Source organism: Carcharhinus amblyrhynchos, chromosome X, assembly GCF_965287045.1.
Source record: "Carcharhinus amblyrhynchos chromosome X, sCarAmb.v2.hapA, whole genome shotgun sequence".
Taxonomy (NCBI): domain Eukaryota; kingdom Metazoa; phylum Chordata; class Chondrichthyes; order Carcharhiniformes; family Carcharhinidae; genus Carcharhinus; species Carcharhinus amblyrhynchos.
Genome location: NC_137359.1, coordinates 11,737,186 through 11,756,955, shown reverse-complemented (window position 1 = coordinate 11,756,955; position 19,770 = coordinate 11,737,186). Strand labels below are relative to the sequence as shown.

The 19,770-nt window shown below is 44.0% G+C and overlaps 1 protein-coding gene across 2 annotated transcripts in view; it reads right to left on the bottom strand.

Moving 5' to 3' along the window:
• The window catches only part of LOC145361999 (receptor tyrosine-protein kinase erbB-4-like), a 152,855-nt gene that overhangs the window by 60,285 nt on the left and 72,800 nt on the right, over positions 1-19,770 (bottom strand). For both annotated transcript variants that reach the window (XM_080218018.1, XM_080218017.1), the window contains exons 3-5: positions 5,319-5,505; positions 2,612-2,746; positions 497-562 (exon numbers count right to left, since the gene is read on the bottom strand). In XM_080218018.1, coding sequence (XP_080074144.1) covers positions 497-562; positions 2,612-2,746; positions 5,319-5,505 — 388 coding nt within the window. The remainder of the gene's footprint in view (positions 1-496; positions 563-2,611; positions 2,747-5,318; positions 5,506-19,770) is intronic.

Below are 19,770 nucleotides of genomic sequence, written 5' to 3'. Positions count from 1 at the left end.
ACACACAGCGAGCCAAGCTGACACTAATTTATAATTGTCTGCAACTAATTTGGTTTACCTTTTAGAATACCTGCACTTTGAATGAGTTATTTAAATGAGTGAGCATGAGAAAACAAGGGGAGCTGGCAGCCTCCAACACGTGCGATCATATTTCTTTTAATTATTGCAAATTTTTTCCTCATCTCTTCATACTTGTATTCTATTCATCCGTTAAGTCTGGCGACTGCCAGAATGCATTGACATGTTTGAGAAACATGTGCTGTACTTGAATTGAGTTGCTATGGTGCAAATGTCTGTTACAATTCTTAAGTCAATCTTAAGCCGATGGATTGCACCTTAACCTGTCCATTTTCTGTACCTCACTATTACCTAGCAGCAGTAGGAACAGGAGTAGGCCCTTGAGCCTATTCTGCTGTTCAATTAGATCATAACTAACCTGTTTTCTAGCTCCATATATACAGTAACCGAAATGTTCAGTAATAGACAATATACTCACAAGTCTGACAGTCATCCTCACTAGGGCCCCAGCAATGTCCATTACAAGATGCATGACACTTGGCACCTGAAAAAAGAAGGAGAGGGGTCCTCTTATCAGGACAGCGATACATTTGAATGAACGAAAGCATGGGGAAGTAATTGCCTTTAATTCTGGGACCTCTGGCATTGGTCTGCAAAGAAATACAGGCCAAGACAAAATCGTAGCATCTTTCAGCACAGGAGGAGGCTATTCAACCCATCTTGCCTGTGTTGGTGCTGCATTTATACGCTGGCTGTGTGACTGGGGTCTGCCAATACCAGGTTAGGTGGATAGGGCCTGGGCTCAACTTTGGAAAACTACTTTAAGTTCTTAAATTGAGACAATTAGGGCAAGTTGATACAGATTCAAAGTTGTAAAAGGGCCATTTTCAGACTGAGATCAGAAATCCTTCTGCACATGAAAAGTGATTAGTGTATGGAACAAGCCATCGGGCAAAACCCCAGGGATCGTGCAAGAAAAAAATTGCAAGCTGAAATGGAGAGGGGACTTTCCAGACGTTCTAGATGAATGAACGAAGGTGGACCGATAGCCTTTCTCTTCCATCATTATCTTGGTGATCTTTAGTAATCCTGGACAAGCAAGGGTGATAAAGCACAGGGTTGCACTCACAAACCTCATGTAGCCAAAGTTTTACCCTGATGACTTAACATCTTGACAGAGGCGCAACAAGAATTAGGGCTTTCCAAGTTTGGGAAAGGCTCACCCTTCTGACGTATGTCAAGAGAGGGAAAGACTGAATGAAAGAGGAAAGTTAGTAAAAGCCTCAGTTCCAACTTCAAACACGTTCCATCCAATTTTTTCAGGTGATAAAAGACATGTTCACCTGCATTCTATAGCTGATTGCTTATTTCAACAATTTTTAAAACTTCATTTATGGGACGTGGGTGTCGCCGGCCAAGCTACCATTTGTTGTCCATCCCTAATTGCCCCGAGAAGGTGGTGGTGAGCCACCTCCTTGCTACAGTGTGTGTGCCGTAGGTACACCCACAGTGCTGTTAGGGAGGGAGTGCCAGGATTTTGACCCAGTGACAGTGAAGGAACAGCAATGTATTTCCAAGTTAGAATGGTGAGTGATTTGGAAGGGAACCTCCAGGTGATGGTGTTCCCAATTTTATATCTGATGCATACATTCCAACCTTTTTTGTTTAGCTAAAGAATATATAGCAAAGTTTTTAAAATCCTGAGTTTAAAACTAATTAAATTCATGGATTTTTCCTTTTCTTTGGGACATTCCTTTTCACATTGGTGCTTATTGGAAGTTTTGAAATATTCTGTCTCGACAGGTTCACAGTGACTGACCACAGTGTGAATGCGAACTGTGCAACATATTTGTGTCAGTTCAAGCCCCACTCCAGAGACTGGAGTGCATGATTGAGGATCACAATCTGAGGGGGATGCTGTGTTATCAGTTGAGATATTGAACCAAAATCCCCATCTATATCCTTTGGAGAAGACCAAAGGTTCCAAGGCAGATTTGGAGGCATGTCGGGGAGTTCTGATGTCTTGGCCAAGACTTATCCCCCACCAACACTGTCAAACCATCAACTAGTCAGTGATCACACTGCAGTTGGTGGAACTTTGCTAAGTGCAAATTTGCTTCTCCCACCCCATCCGCTTGTTAAACTGTACAGAGCAGAGCAATGTATCTGAACCCAAATCATATCACAAAATTGAATTGACATTGCTGCCCCTAGATTTTAAGGGGGGGTGAAATCCGTGCTTGTGAGTACATTATGTAAGGATAGAATTAGATTCTTCTGTAATGCCCCTATGGTTGAACAACAGCCTTTCACTGAGATTCACACATGAAGAATGGCCATTTAAGCAAAGTACTGGAGGGCAAGATACACATGGAAGTGTATACCAGCCAGAATCAATAGCTTTGGAAAGGAAAGGAGATTTATTAGGAGGAGGAGAACTTGTGCACAAAGAGTCAGAAAGTTTACGAGACAGAGTTTGACATTTGGAACATTAAGGCCTTTGCTTTTAATAAAAAGGACTAATTTACTGTGTGAAATTTGTGAAAGCATAGATTCCAAAAACGGGGTGACCCCAAATTGTTTATATGCTTACAGCCTTTTCTAAAATCTTCTGTCTCATTGAAGTCCGTTTTCTCTTTTGGATTGTGAAGGATATCAGCCCAGTCGATGGTCTGCGTGTGACACAGGAAGTTGTTGCTTTCCAAATAAACACCTCCGACCAGAATCTCTACCCAAACAAGAAGACGAGGAGAGAAAGTTTAGCAGGAAAACTATTAACTCGCCATCAAAAGTGTAAATCCAGGAATGCAAGACGATGGGAATGAGAGTATACAATCCAATGGTCACAGTTTTATTCGGGACAAATACAGGGAAAAAGTGTGAACATCGAGAATGAGTGCCAGTGCAGCAAAATCTCAAACACCAACCTTAAAAAAAATACAGGTGGCTGAAGATTTATAAAAACCATGTATGCTTTCTAAAAAGAAAATCAATTTGATATACTACAGCTGTTTTGAATCCAACAATTCATTTCAAATCTCCAAAGATCCTATATAGAACTCATTCTTCCTGTTCTGTTCTTTGGTTCAGAATATAATTTATTCCAACATGTAAAAAAGCTGCATGATAGCTAACAATTGGTGACATTACAAGCCAAAGTAAGCCCAGCCCAGCCCTATCAAGCCGGGAGGATGAGGGGAATATTCGTCAATGTCTACAACTACTTTGGCTCACACACTTTAAGAACTGGCTTGTTAAGTCCAATTACTCATCCCTTGCATTAATGTAACTTTTTGCCTTAATCTTTTAAGTAGGAATCTTTGTAATGTGCCACCAGTTGAATGGCACAAGAGTCGGACTACACTACAGGGGGGGCTGGAGATAGCAATCTGAATATAAAGGCTCTTTCCAAGGAGAAGGGAAAAGAAAACAACTTGAAGCCCTCTTTATACAACAACTGCAGTGTAAATGGCCACACACTCATGACATTGAAGGCGACAGTGTGCAAGTTGCTGTCGTAGGAGTTTCACTATGTATCTCTGATCAGAAGTGCCAGTAAAGTTAACCAGCTATTGGCACTTTGCTTCAGGCCCACCATTCTGATTCAGAACAGAGGTGGGCTAATTGCTCACCAACAACATATTTCCATCCTGCAACCTTCCCAAGGTTCCTGCGCTCCTCTAATTCCGACCTCTTGCATATTCTCAATTTAATCGTTCCACCGTTGATGGTTGTGCCTTTAGCTACATTGGCCCCAAGTTTTGGAATTGCCTCCCTAAACCTCTCCTCCATTCCACCTCTCTGCTCCTTTAAGATGCTCTTTAAAACCATGCTTTTGGTCATTTGACCTAATATCATCGTATGTAGCTCAGGGGTCATATTTTGCTGGGAAAATGCTCCTGTGGAATGCCCAGGATGTTTTACTGCATTAAAAGCACAATATAAATGAAAGTTGTTGTTGTCTGCAGTTGCTTTAAAATCTCATTTATGCACCTGTACTCTCCTCACTGTTGTAAAATTTGCCTTGTAATGTGATCAGGATGCCAGGGGAGTTAGAGGAACCAGCTCAATTAGTGAGCCACTTCCATGGAAGGACACTGGGTAAATAGGACATTAATGGTGATAACGGCAGGATAATTCATCGCAGCAAGACTTACAGTGAGCTTCCCTCAATGGCCTGATATGTAGCACAAAGCCACATCAATTTCTGGTCTGTGCTATGAGTGCAAATATCCTTTAATATGCTGAGTACTAACTGAGGCATTAAAATTATTCTCTAGGCTGAAAAAGGACAATCAGCCAGGGCTCTCACTATTCAGTGCATCTCAACTGCAAAGTGCATATACGGGGGCATCAGATGAGAACAGAATCAGACTCGACTGTGATGCCTCTATAGTTGAAAAACCCACTGACGCAGGGTATCCAGGTTCCATCTTGAGAAAAGGCATCTTGGATCAGGTGCTGGAGGGGTTCCTGACACCTGTGCAAGCAACCTCAAGGGGATTTTCACAGTAACTACATTGCAGTGTTAATGTAAGCCTACTTGTGATACTAAATAAACTTAAACTCTATTGTGAGGCAATATCTTCATGAGAAGAGGTGGGGCAGGTAGGGCTGATGGAGCTTTAGGGTGGCTGTCTGCTAGCTAGCTTTCACCATGCATGCCCTGTTTGCTGCCTTCCTTTATGAAGTTTGGCGTCAGTCCTGTTCCCCGGCTGAAAATCTGGTTTGACAGAAACTGCGTGTTTCTCACTGACTCATTGCAAATGTCACAACAAATAAATCTTTTAATTACATCTGTCAAGGATCATCCAAACCCATGTATTTAACAGAATTGAGTGAGCTGGAGGAAAGCACAAAGACATTTTTCGGTACAAAACAGTAATGTTTTTACCTGCCTAATTTGCAAGGTAGAAGGCTTCAGATCTGAAACAGCAATGGCTATTCCTCAACTTAATTCATTTCACTATTTCAGGGTTGGGAGCAGGATATTAATCTAAATTTCATTAGAGGGCAAGATTGGGCTCAACTATGATGTTCCCTTTGTTTGACTAACTCGCCAGTGCTCATGTCCATATTCTTATCAGTAGGCTAGAGCTTCCTGGGAGACTCAACCCCAGGAGAACAGGTGAAAATTCACAATATTTGTAAAGGTGCCATAGGCATCAAAGGTACTTGACTGGGGGACTTTGCCAAGTGCTGGAAGGGGAATTTATGTCTTGCCCTCTCTGTACGCACTCACTTATCCCCCCAACAGCTCCTCTTGAACCTCCATCCACCCTGCATTTCAACAATCCTACCTGTTAACTGTTTAAATCCAAGCTGCTTCAGCCCATGAACTCCATCCTTTCGATAATTGAGAATGACTGCGAGCGCGTATTTGTCATCGTACAGCGTTGTACCACGGATAATTCGTAGGTTTTCTAAAGGAAGATACTCAAACTGATTCAGGGCCACCAGCAAGTATCCAGTCACCTCCCGGATCGACTGTGCAGGGAGAGAAAGAAAAATGACATCAGTATACAGGGTGCAACCATTACGCGCCAACAGAAATCTTGCATTTAATGTAAAAAATTCAGTGCACCATTGGCTCAGTTGGCAAGTCAACTTCTAGCAACACCCTGGGGGGTTACTGTGGACCAGAAACTGAATGGGACTAGCCATGTTAATACTGTGGTTACATGAGCAAGTCAGAGGCTGGAAATCCTGTGGCGAGTAAAAGCCTGTCCACCATCTACAAGGCACAAGTCAGGAATGTGGTGGAATACTCCCCACTTGCCTGGATGGGTGCAGCTCCAACAACACTAAAGAAGCTCGACCCCATCCAGGAAAAAGCAGCCCCGCTTGATTGGCACCACATCCACAAACATTCACTTCCTCCACACCCACAAACAGTGGCAGCAGTGTGTACCATTTACAAGATGCACTGCAGGAATTCATCAAGGCTCCTGAGACAGCACCTTCCAAACCCATGACTGCTAGCATTTAGAAGGACAAGGCCAGTAAATACCTGGGAACACCACCATCTGGATGTTCCCCTCCAAGCCACTCACCATCCTGACTTGAAAATATATCACTGTTCCTTTACTGTTACTGGGTCAAAATCCTGGAACTCCCACCCTAACAACACTGTGGATGTACATATGCCACAAGGACTGCAGCAGTTCAAGAAGGCAGCTCACCACCACCTTCTCAGGGGGCAATTGTGGATGGACAATAAATGTGGGCCTAGCCAGTGAAGCCTACATCGTTTTAATGAATAAAAAAAAGCACACTCTTCAGTATCACTGTCTCAAAAATGTTGGATTCAATCTTTCACCAACACAAATGTGATGTATTTTCAGAGTTAGTAATTGTGATTAACACTCAATTTGTATCAAAGATCTGTTGAATTTTGCTCACATCTTTTTCCCTCTGTGCTGTAACCTATCTATGCTGCCCTTGTGGCGGTGTCAATTGAGGATTGCATTTAGCACTGATTTCTTCACAAATATCCTCCTGAGTATCACTACTCAACATTAAAATAATAATCAGAAATCTGGGTCTGACAATGCTCACACACAAGGTACTCAAGGGCAGCTAGCACCTTTATAATTATAAGCACTCAGGGTCTTAAAAAGAGAAAAAACTGGAGGGCCAAAACACATTTTGTTTCATTTTCAATGTCTTGAGCTTCCCTGAATTTGTTTGTACATTATATACAATGCAACTGCATAAATGGCCCACTGGCTACACTGTCCCATCAAAACACTCCCAGGACAAGCACAGCGTGACATACATTATAAATCTCCCTCTGCACTGTCTCCATCAAACACTCCCAGGACAGGTACAGCACGGGGTTAGATACAGAGTATAGCTCCCTCTACACTGTCCCCCCGTCAAACACTCCCAGGACAGGTACAGCACGGGGTTAGATACAGAGTAAATCTCCCTCTACACTGTCCCCCCATCAAACACTCCCAGGACAGGTACAGCACGGGGTTAGATACAGAGTAAAGCTCCCTCTACACTGTACCCCCATCAAACACTCCCAGGACAGGTACAGCACGGGGTTAGATACAGAGTAAAGCTCCCTCTACACTGTACCCCCATCAAACACTCCCAGGACAGGTACAGCACGGGGTTAGATACAGAGTAAAGCTCCCTCTACACTGTCCCCCATCAAACACTCCCAGGACAGGTACAGCACGGGGTTAGATACAGAGTAAAGCTCCCTCTACACTGTCCCCCCATCAAACACTCCCAGGACAGGTACAGCACGGGGTTAGATACAGAGTAAAGCTCCCTCTACACTGTCCCCATCAAATGCTGCCAGCACAGGTAGAGATTCAATAAAGAATAAAGCTCACTCATATTACTTTACCGTAGCCTTAGAAAGCCACTTCTTACTGCAATGTAAACTTTCAGGCATGCGCCATTCCAGTGTGGACTCCATTAGAACCCAGCTCCCATGAGCTGGGGGAAAAACATGCTGACTCCCAGTCTCCTGAGTTTAAACCTTTCTGACCTGTGCTACAACAGTAACACAAGTATCTTATTACAGTAGAACACATCTATCAGCCTTAACTAGTAGGTAACCCAGTATAAATATTGAACAGCACAGTGACACACGACCCATCAGTGGTGACAGTACCTGCAGGTACAGCATGGGAAAAGGACAACCTAAGCTCAGGTACTAGCGTGACCCACTTCAATGTAAGGCCTGGGGACACTGAAGATATTTCCACTGATCCCTACATAATGGACAAGAAAGATCCCACAAAGTGCCGCGTGATGGAAAGTTCGCTATGGGAACTCCAGGTTTGTCGTTTTATGCAGTCGTGTTTTTTGCCTCTTTGGTGTGTCTCACCCAGAAACCTGTCTTGTTCGTCCAGTCCCTGAAAACTCTTCTGTTTATTTGTCCATGGGTGGGGGGTGTCGCTGGCTAAGCATTTATTGCCCAGTCCTAATTGCCATTTGAAAAGGCAGTGGCGAGATGGCCTTCCTGAACCGCTGCAGCCCCTGAGTTGTAGGTACATCCACTGTGCTGTTGGGGAGGAAATTCCAGGATTTTTACCCAGCGACAGTGAAGGAACAGTGATATGTTTCCAAGTCAGGATGGAGGGGTACTTGCAGGTGATGGTGTTCCCACGTGTCTGCTTCCCTTCTTGATGCATTATGGAAAATACATCACTGATGTAATAAAGAGCTGCAGGAGGCCATTCAGCCCCTCCGGCCTATTCTGCAATTCAATGAGATTATGGTTGATGTATCTCAACATCACTTTCCTGCACTATCGCCATGTTCCTTAATTCCCCTCAGTCCAGAACTCTTCAATTGATGCCTTGAATCAATAACTGAGCACACAGCTCTTTCGCACAGACAATTCCAAAGAACCACTGGCCTCTGAGTGAAGATATTTTTCCTAATCTGCCAGCCCAGAATGGCTGACACCTTATCCTGAGACAATGACCCTGGCACCTCGCCATTCGCTTGAGCTTCTCCGCCCAGGGGGAAAACAGTCTCTCAGTATTTTCCCTGTCAAGCCCTCCAAGAATTATGTCTCAGAGATCACAGCTGGAATTCTCTGGCCCTTTGCACCCCACTGTCAGTGTGGACGGAGAACTTGGCCAAATCTCTGTCCACTGCAGCGGGACTGGAGAACCCCGCTGGCACGATTGGCTAGAGAATCCCGCCCCACAGGTCCACTTTTTACTCTATCTTTTACCATTGGCGATGGAAAGGGGTAGGTATATACCACAGGGCAAGAGTTACAATTGGGGTAAAGGAAATTATGATGCGATTAGGCGAGATTTAAGATGCATAGGATGTGGAAGGAAACTGCAGAGGATGGGCACAACTGAAATGTGGAGCTTATTCAAGGAACAGCTACTGCGTGTCCTTGATAAGTATGTACCCGTCAGGCATGGAGGAAGTGGTCGAGCGAGGGAACCGTGGTTTATTAAAAAAAGTGGAATCTCTTGTGCAGAGGAAGAAGGAGACTTATGTAAAGATGAGATGTGAAGGCTCAGTTAGGGCACTTGAGAGTTACAAGTTAGCCAGGAAGGACCTAAAGAGAGGGCTAAGAAGAGCCAGGAGGGGACATGAGAAGTATTTGGCAGGTAGGATTAAGGAAAACCCTAAAGCTTTCTATAGGTATGCCAGGACTAAAAGAATGACTAGGGTAAGATTAAGGCCAGACAAGGACAGAAGTTGTGCATGAAGTCTGAAGAGATAGGAGAGGCGTTAAATGAATATTTTTCATCAGTATTCACACAGGAAAAAGACAGTGTTGTTGAGGAGAATGCTGAGATACAGGCTATTAGACTAGATGAGATTGAGGTTCATAAGGAGGAGGTGTTAGCAATTCTGGAAAGTGTAAAAATAGGCAAGTCATAAGAAATAGGAAATAGGAGCAGGAGTAGGCCATCTAGCCCTTCGAGCCTGCCCCGCCATTCAATAAGATCATGGCTGATCTGTCGTGGCTCAGTTCCACATTCCCGCCCTCTCCCCATAACCCTTAATCCCCTTGCCTATCAAAAACCTATCAACCCGCATCTGGGACAGAAGGAATTTATCCTAGGATTCTCTGGCAGGCTAGGGAGGTGATTGCAGAGGCTTTGGCTTTGATCTTTAGGTCGTCATTGTCTACAGGAATAGTGCCAGAAGACTGGAGGATAGCAAATGTTGTCCTCTTGCTCAAGAAGGGGAGTAGAAACAACCCTGGTAATTATAGACCAGTGAGCCTTACTACTGTTGTGGGCAAAGTTTTGGAAAGGATTATAAGAGATAGGATTTATAATCATCTAGAAAGGAATAATTTGATTAGGGATAGTCAGTACGGTTTTGTGAAGGGTAGGTCGTGCCTCTCAAACCTTACTGAGTTCTTTGAGAAGGTGACCAAAGAGGTGGATGAGGATAAAGCAGTTGATGTGGTGTATATGGATTTCAGTAAAGCATTTGATAAGGGTCCCCATGGTAAGCTATTGCAGAAGATACGGAGGCATGGGATTGAGGGTGATTTAGTGGTTTGGATCAGGAATTGGCTAGCTGATAGAAGACAGAGGGTGGTGGTTGATGGGACATGTTCATCCTGGAGTTCAGTTACTAGTGGTGTACTGCAAGGATCTGTTTTGGGGCCACTGCTGTTTGTCATTTTTATAAATGACCTGGATAAGGGCATAGAAGGATGGATTAGTAAATTTGCAGATGACACTAAAGTCGGTGAAGTTGTGGACAGTGCGGAAGAATGTTACAGGTTATAAAAGAACATAGATAAGCTGCAGAGCTGGGCTGAGAGGTGGCAAATGAAGTTTAATGTGGAAAAGTGTGAAGTGATTCACTTTGGAATGAGTAACAGGAATACAGAGTACTGGGTTAATGGTAAGATACATAGTAGTGTGGATGAGCAGAGAGATCTCGGTGTCTGTGTATATAGATCCCTGAAAGTTGGCACCCAGGTTGAAAAGATTGTTAAGAAGGTGTACGGTGTGTTAGCTTTTATTGGTAGAGGGATTGAGTTTTGGAGCCATGAGGTCATGTTGCAGCTGTACAAAACTCTGGTGTGGCCGCACTTGGAGTATTGTGTACAGTTCTGGTCACCGCATTATAGGAAGGATGTGGAAGCACTGGAAAGGGTGCAGAGGAGATTTACCAGGATGTTGCCTGGTATGGTGGGAAGGTCTTATGAGGAAAGGCTGAGGCACTTGAGGCTGTTTTCGTTAGAGAGAAGAAGGTTAAGAGGTGACTTAATAGAGGCATACAAGATGATCAGGGGATTAGATAGGGTGGACAGAATGAACCTTTTTCCTCGGATGGTGATGGCTAGCATGAGGGGACATAGCTTTAAATTGGGGGTGATAGATATTGGACAGATGTCAGAGGTATGTTCTTTGTTCAGAGAGTAGTAAGGGCGTGGAATGCCCTGCCTGCAACAGTAGTGGATTCATCAACATTAAGGGCATTTAAATGGTCATTGGATAAACATATGGATGATATTGGAATAGTGTAGGTTAGATGGGCTTTAGATTGGCTTCACAGGTCAGCACAACATCGAGGGCCGAAGGGCCTGTACTGTGCTGTACTGTTCTATATTCTATGTAATTTCTGATAATTGACTGCCCGTCACTGAGCCGTAAGAAAATGTGCCACTTTGACCGCTAGCTCATTTCAGCATTTTATGGGACCATTTTAACTTTGGTCCACAATGCAAACCCCCTATCACAGAAGGAAGGAACAGGGGAAGGCCTGATCCTTTAGGAATGGGAAGGTGGGGCTGGACACATCATGAATTTCACCCAGAAAGCCTCTGTGCCCAGTGTAGGAGATCTCGGTATGGCCTGTCGTCACAACATTTGAAAAGTCTGTCTTTTAAAAAGCTCAGGTCACCTTAGACGTGACTACACAGGGTCTAAATTCCAATAACTAATGGGTGTCTTTAATACATTTCTGCTCGTTAATGGATCACAGCCAAGGCAGCAGTTGGAATGTTACAATTGGCCTCAGAAGCATTGGGCCAGGGAGGGAGAAAAATGCACCAGGATTCTTGCTCCTAATCACAATCCAGTGACCAGTGCTGGGTAAGTGCTGGAGGTCAGTTAAAAGCACAAATAGGCTCATGTGCAAGATTCCCACCAGGCGAATAGTTTTGCTGAGTCCACATAGTTCACAGATGTAGATGGCCGTTTGGACATGGTAGTAAGTCGAGGGTGCCTAGCAATCAGCAAGGAGTCAGCAGCTTCGGGGCAGGGGGGGGAATTGAGCAAGATCGAAAGGGAATACATAAAATTTGCATTTGCAGTTTTTAGTAGCTGTTGCCAACTTCCCAGGGCCTTCAATTATTTAATGAAAAGCATCCTGTGGAAAGTTGGAAAATGAAATGAAATGTTCATTGCTTGAAGCAGTGTTTGCCTGTTTAAGGAGCATCTTCAGCATGGGTTTGATTCATATAACAACAGAAGAATCTCTGCATTTCTTGTCTCTACTCCAGTCATCCCCTAGCCCCGAGGTACACTTGGCAGGTCCAGACAGGCAATACCTTGCCTGTGGTTTGAGATAAAAGATTTGTGTGTTATTCAGCACTCCGTATCATAATGAATGTGGCAACATACCTGCATTTCAAATGGGAAAGCTACTATTTTCCCACAGTATATTTTGCTCCAGAGGCAGGGTAGAAACCGTACAAAATAAAACACCTGTCAATAAGACTTTATAAAGTTCAATGCATTTGCTTAGCACCTTATTGCATTGTCTTAAAGTTTAAAGCTTATTTCTTCGTGTCACAAGTAGGCTTACATTAACACTGCAATGAAGTTACTGTGAAAATCCCCTAGTCGCCACACTCTGGTATCTGTTCAGATACACTGAGGGAGAATTTAGCATGGCCAATGCACCGAACCAACACGTCTTTTGGACTGTGGGAGGAAACCGGAACACCTGAGGAAACCCATGTAGACATGGGGAGAACATGTAGACTCCACACAGACAGTGACCCAATCTGGGAATCAAACCTGGGCCCCTGGCGCTGTGAGGCAGCAGTGCCAACCACTGTACCACCGTGCCACCCATCAGGGTGTTTCCAAGTGCTTCGCATCCAATGAATTACTTTCGTAAATATAGTCACTTATATCAAAGCAAGTGTGCACACAGCAAATACCTACATACAACAAATCTGACTTTGGTTGTGTTGGTTAAGGGGCGAAATAGTGGCCATTCTTTCTTCCATTCAAAGAACAAAGAACAGTACAGCACAGGAAACAGGCCCTTCGGCCCTCCAAGCCTGTGCCGCATATTCCCAGGCTGCTCATGTGTCTATCCAGGTAATTCTTAAAACGATGCCCCCACCACCCTCTGTGTAAAAAATGTCCTTCTGATATCAGAGTTATACCTCGGCCCTCTCACTTTGAGCCTGTGACCCCTCATGATCGTCACCTCTGACCTGGGAAAAAGCTTCCCACTATTCACCCTATCTACACCCTTCATAATTTTGTACACCTCTACTAGGTCTCCCCTCATTCTCCATCTTTCCAGGGAGAACAACCCCAGTCTACCCAATCTCTCCTCGTAGCTAAGACCCTCCATACCAGGCAACATCCTGGTAAACCTTCTCTGCACACTCTCTCTAAAGCCTCCATGTCCTCACCTGAAAATGTTATCTGAAGGACGGCACCTCCAACAGTGTAGCTCTCTTTCAGTACTACACTGAAGTGTCAGCCTGGGCTGTGACATCCAGTAGAATTCTGACAAAAGGTCACTGCCCTGAAATGTTCAATCCATTTTGCTCTCTACAGATATTACTTAATATGTATTCCCAGTTTTTATAGCATTCTCTATTTCTATTTCCGATTGCCAATGTCTACAGTATTTTTGTATTAGCAATGAATTAATCAGCATTCTAATAGTTCATTAATGTCCTTGAGGGAAGGAAATCTGCCATCCTTATCTGGTCTGACCTACATGTGACTCCAAAGCCACAGAATGTGGTTGACTCTCAACTGCCCTCTGAAATGGCCTAGCAAGCCACTCAGTTGCATTTCAAGAAGGCAGCTCACCACCACCTTCTCAAGGGCAACTTGGGACAAGTAATTGCTGGCTAGCCAGCAATGTCCATGTCCCATGAGTGATTTAAAAAAAAAGTTCACACTGCAATGGATAGAGCAGACCGTGAGACAAAATGTAACAGCATAGCTTTTCCAAATACAAGGAAGAGAGCCCACTAAAAATCCATTTTGCAGTGTAGAATGGATTTTCTAATTGATTTTAAAATCAAGGCATTAAAGGGTGGATATGAAGCACATTGAATGATGATCATTCAGCACAGCCTGCAGAAATCACAGGTAGATCAATTCATGAATTGTAAAGTCTTCGAGGAAATAGGTGGCCACTTCACTTTCCAAAACTGTTTGCAATGATTTCTCTCCAGCCCAAATTGTATCTGGACAATAACTGCCAATGCTGTGGATATACACTTGAAGCTCTATCTTCTGTGATAAGTATTTTGGATTTGTGGGAGCCACACTGCATTTACGACAGTGACTGTGTTTCAGAATGTCTTCATTGGCTAAAAAACTACGATCAAGCAATGTGCAATGTAAATGCTAGTCTTTCTTTCTAGAGAGAGAAAAGGCTTTTGGACAGGATGTTAAACTTGAGGGCCCACCTGCCTGCTCAGCTAAATGTAAATGATCCCATGGCACTGTTTCAAAGATGTGGAGATGCCGGCGTTGGACTGGGGTAAACATAGTAAGAAGTCTCAACACCAGGTTAGAGTCCAACCAGTTTATCTGATAGTAATCCCACAAGCTTTCAGAAACGGTGTTCCCACACCTGACAAAGGGACACTGTTTCCAAAAGCTTGTGGGATTACTATCAGATAAACTGGTTAGACTTTAACCTGGTGTTGTGAGACTTCTTACTATTTCAAAGAACAGGGGAATTCTCCCTGCTGCCCTGGCCAATATTTCTCCCTTAACCAACATCACCAGATTATCTGGTCGCTATCACACTGCTGTGTGTGGGATCTTGCTGTGTGCAAATTGGCTGTCACATTTCCTACATTACAACAGGTGACCACGCTTGGAAAAGTACTTCATTGGCTGTAAAGAGTTAGGAGATGTCCAGTGGTTATGAAAACTATAAGTCTCTATTTCCTGTCACAGGCTTTGTAAATTCATCTCAAAAAAGGTCCCAAGTTCAAGTCTAGGTCAGTGTGGAGTTAGCCAATCTCAACAGGGGCAATTGTTAGAAGCTATAAATGACCTCAATAGCCCCGATGTAAAATAACTAATTGAGTGACAGCTCCTTCTCTGGTAATCCCCCGCTTGAAAATGTAGGTCCATGCATGCTGGGTGGGTAAAGGATGGAGCAGGTGTCATCCTATCTCCATTGCAAACAGCCTGCTGCCGCTCAGTGTCTGGGCAAATGCATTAAGAATGGCCAAAGACCCCAGGATCTGCAGAGTCAGGAAAAACTCACAAGTCAGCAGCAGCTGCCTGCCCATTCTGGATTAACACAGATAATGTCCTTGTAAATTTGGAGTGAAGATTGACAGCTGCAGAGAAGCCAGTTTTGGATGGACAACCTCCATACTGTGTGTATCAGCATCACACAGGCTGACCTTGAAGTACTTTCATCCCAGCTGCCATGATGTAAAGTTTAAAAATAGGGAACTTTTGCCTGGACAAAATAAGTACATTTTAAAAAAGCCATGTAATCAGATCTCCCTCCACACCCTACCCCTATCCCACCCCCAAATTTCCTGCTCACCTCTTGAGAGAGACACTGGCTGGGGCTTTCCACCCCTGTACTCAGCAGCATTCACTTTAACAGATGGGCAATCGTAACATCGGAGTTGAGGAGGAACTTCTTCACTCAAAGGGTGGTGAATCTCTGGAATTCTCTGCCCGTTGAAGTGGTGGAGGCTACCTCGCTGAATATATTTAAGTCACGGGTAGATAGATTTCTGATAGACAAGGGAATTAAGGGTTATGGGGAGGAAGCGGGAAAGTGGAACTGATCCACTTCAGATCAGCCATGATCTTATTGAATGGCGGGGCAGGCTCGAAGGGCTAGATGGCCTACTCCTGCTCCTATTTCTTATGTTCTTATGTTAACATGGTCAACACAGCAGCAGATAACCCTGGGCACCAAGTGTTCCTGCAATGTGGCCATCTTAAACACGTGAGGCAAGATAGTGATATCAGGAGGAGACGTTGGCAAGATGGGGGGTTGGCGATGTGGAAGAGGGAGAGACAGTGGTACAGTGTTAATGTGGATCGTCAAGACATCCAGAGGCCCAGGCTAATTATCTGAGGACACAGATTCAAATCTCACCATGGCAGCTGATGGAGTTTAAATTTGATTAATAAATCTGGAATGAAAAGTTCGTCTTAGTAATGGTGACCATGACAACTATCATCGGATTGTCAGAAAAACCCACCTGGTTCACTAATTCCCTTTAGGGAAGGAAAGCTGCCATCCTCACCTGGTCTGGCTTACATGTGACTCCAGACCTACAGCATTGTGGTTGACTCTAATTGCCGTATGAAATGGCCGAGCAAACTATTCAATTCAAAGGCAATTAGGGATGGATGACAAATTCTGATCTTGCCAGCAATGCCCACATCTCACGGAAGAATAAAGGAAAAAAAAACTCAAGTGTGAAAGATATCACATGTGCTCACAGGATGATCTCATGCAAATATACTTTCCACCTGGATCACTGCATAATAGTTAGGAGCATGAATTTTTATCTTCTCTTCGGTCTGGAGGCAGTGAGCTGAATGGTAGTACCTCTTTACTACAGCAGCAACTGATATAGAACAGACAAGCTTATGTTCTGCACACTACAATTTAGTACAATACTATGTGGTGTTTTCTTTACCTACTGGCCAATCAGTGGAACTCAAATCAGTCACATTTGAACTGGATTTGGGAATTAAAGTCATTCATTAGCAAGCTCCCCTGAAGTAACAGTCTGTGAGTGCACGGCACACAGTGAGAGATTGAGCCATACAAACCAGGGAAGTCCCACACGTTCACTTCCTTGTTGGCTTTGGATTAGTTTATTTCAGCTGGGGCCATGGTGGAGGCGCTTCAGTTTCCTGCATCCAGGAGGAGGGGAAGTCAGAAAATGGTTTGAGTTTCTGCTCCTGGTTGCAATCAGGAATGTAAATGTATGGTTGTTAGTTGAAGGCACAATTGGACCCTGTTGTAATCCACCCCTGTAGTAAAATTGCTTGTTGGAATTATTAGTCCAAGGTTCTACTAACCCAGCAAGTAAAGAATAAGAAAAGACTGTTCAACCCACTGTGTTTATCCATCTAATTCATCCAATCTAACTTCCAACTCTTTTCTGAACATGCCATCCCTTAGCAGATAGACCATTCCAGGCGTTATTCACTGTTTCAGGAAAGACATTTCTTTCCCTGTAATATATTTTACTCTCAATTAAATTTCTGTCCACTCAACATTCTGGGTTCACTATAATATCATCACTTAACACATTACATAACTTGGTGGGATGTCACTTTGTAACTTATTTCTTTAAAGAGTGTAGATCTGAAGTTCTCTAATTATTGTTCACTTATTTTACCCTCTCCAATGCAGACATGTCCGTTTAGAAGTACACATGGTTTTCAAGTCCCATCCCAAAGCATGAGAAGCTCTCAGTGTAACCTCTGTGGAATATGTTTCCGAAGTCACCCTGTTCTCGTTTCCTTCATTGCTTGATTATGGTGTTGAACCTTTCCTACAATATGAAAAGGCAATTGCCTGTTCACTTAGTTACAAACATAGAAAATAGGAGCAGGAGGAGACCGTTCATTATGATCATGATCGATAACAGATCGAGAATCATAGAATCCCTCCCAGAAGGGAGGCCAGTCCAACCCTTCAACAGAGCAATCGACCCAGGCATATCCCCATAGCCCCATGAATTTACCCAGCTAATCCCTCTACCATACACATATTGGACACTAAGAGACAATTTAGCATGGCCAATCCACCTAACCAGTATATCTTTCAAACTGTGGGAGGAAACTGGAGCACCCTGAGGAAGCCCACACAGAGACGGGGAGAACATGCAGATTCCACACAGTCAGTGACTCGAGGTGGGAATTGAACCCTGATCCCTGGTGCTGTGAGACAACAGTGCTAACCACTATGCCACCGCTTTCTGAATTACTCTGTAAAAAACTTAACAAAATCCCCTCTCCCCATAGCACCCACATTTTAGCATCATCTGCAAAAGGAGTCATCTCACAACTGGGTTGAAGGCATAAAAGACGACCATTCAGCCCCTCAAGCCTGCTCCATTATTCAATATGATATTGACTAATCTCACACCTTAGTGCTGCCTTCCCTCACTAGCCCTTGGTTCCCTGAGTACTCAAAAACACCTGTCTATGTCTGGTTCATTAATGGATGCAACAAAAATGAATCAACAGACCTTGGCAATCCACCTAGCCCCTTCCCCTAGTCTGTCATTAACGACCATTCGTGAAAATTGCCAGTACTTCTGGACCCATAGAACAGTAAAGCAGCATGAGTCACTGTCCCAGGAGTGAATACATCAGAATCTGTTCCATGATTAAGCACAAAATCAGTCACACGACTGACTGAAAAGTAGGCACACTGTGTAATGAGAGACGCTCCTCTCAATTTGACTCAATCTAATAAAGAATGTCTGTGCCCTGTGTGTTTATTTGCCAAAATGGTTTAGCTTCTCGTAGAAGGTGCAAGAGCCACAAAATCCTCAGAAAGAACCTATTTATAGTCAGTCAGTAGACAGAAAAAAAAACATCCAGTCAAGCCTGGATAGGAATCGGTGTACTGCTGCCAAGAAACAGAGACGCCTCATCAGTTAAGACTTAAAAAAAAGATTGAGAGGAGTGAAGTAAACACCTTGGCCTAGAAATTCAGTGGTGCGTGCACAACTGCAGGAACCATGATGACCGGGTTGCTTGCAGCTTGTTATCACAAGCTGGGTGGCAGCTCATGCTATTGAGTGAGGGTAGGGGTGAGGAAGAGTGAAACCAGCTTCACTTAAATGCAGCCATCACCTCTTGAAGGGGAGATATTTTCTGCTGTCTGCAGCCAGAATGTGTTTGTAAAGAGGGAAATGGCTGCAAGAGGTCCAGAAAGACCACTCTCTCTCTCTCTGATGGAGCATTAGCCCCTGGTCAGGAGGAAGAGAACAGCCTGTTTACCCCAGGATGGAGAAGCTGCTGGGAGAAAACCCTCCTGGCAACTTCAGTCACCAGTGGAAAGTGGTTGCTACAGAGATTAATACCAGGAGTTTAACTGCAATGTTGAAACAGGTTCAATGACCTCAACAGAATTACCATGGTAATACGCTTATTGCACACCTCACGTTATGACAAGCACATAAACATCTCACAAGGTTGCCACTAACACACTGCTTTCCCATCCACAACTTGATAGAATGCTAAACCAGAGGAGGCAGAGTCCTGATGAAAGAAACTGCTGGCCTACATGAGCAGGAGGAGAGTCCTGGCCATGATGGCGTTGGGCAATGCTGGAGAAGATATCATGCTTCAATCTTACCCTACACACACACACACACACACACACACACACACCAAAAGACAAACGAGCAGCCGTTACCAGCAGCCACTTCTCTCTCTTCACCCTTTCCTTTCAGCTGCTAGATGTGTGATTGCCCAGGTACAACTTCAGCAATGAAGCCCAACTCTTCTGAAGCAGTGTCACTTGATCTGTCTCATTCATGTCACAGTTCAAACACTGCCACCATGTGTACTGTAGAAGGTAGGATAGAGAAATCCTAATATGATGAATCACTGTGATGTGGAGGTACTGACGTTAGACTGGGGTGGGTACAGTAAGAAGTCTCACAACACCAGGTTAAAGTCCAACAGATTTATTATTTAGTAGCACGAGCTTTCGGAACACTGCTCTTTCATCAGCTGAGTGGTGAGTTGTGTTCATAAACAGGGCATAGATAGACACAGACTCAATTACAAAGATAATGGTTGGAATGCAAGTCTTAACAGGTAATCAAGTCTTTACAGGTACAGACAAACAATGTGAGTGGAGAGAGGGTTAAGCACAGGTTAAAGAGGTGTAAATTGTCTCAAGCTAGAACAGTTAGCGAGATTTTGCAAGCCCAGGCAAGCCGTGGAGGTTACAGGTAATGTAACATGAACCCAAGATCCTGGTTGAGGCTCTACTCATGTGCAGAACTTGGCTATCAGTTTCTGCTCAGCAATTCTGCACTGTCGTGTGTCTTGAAGG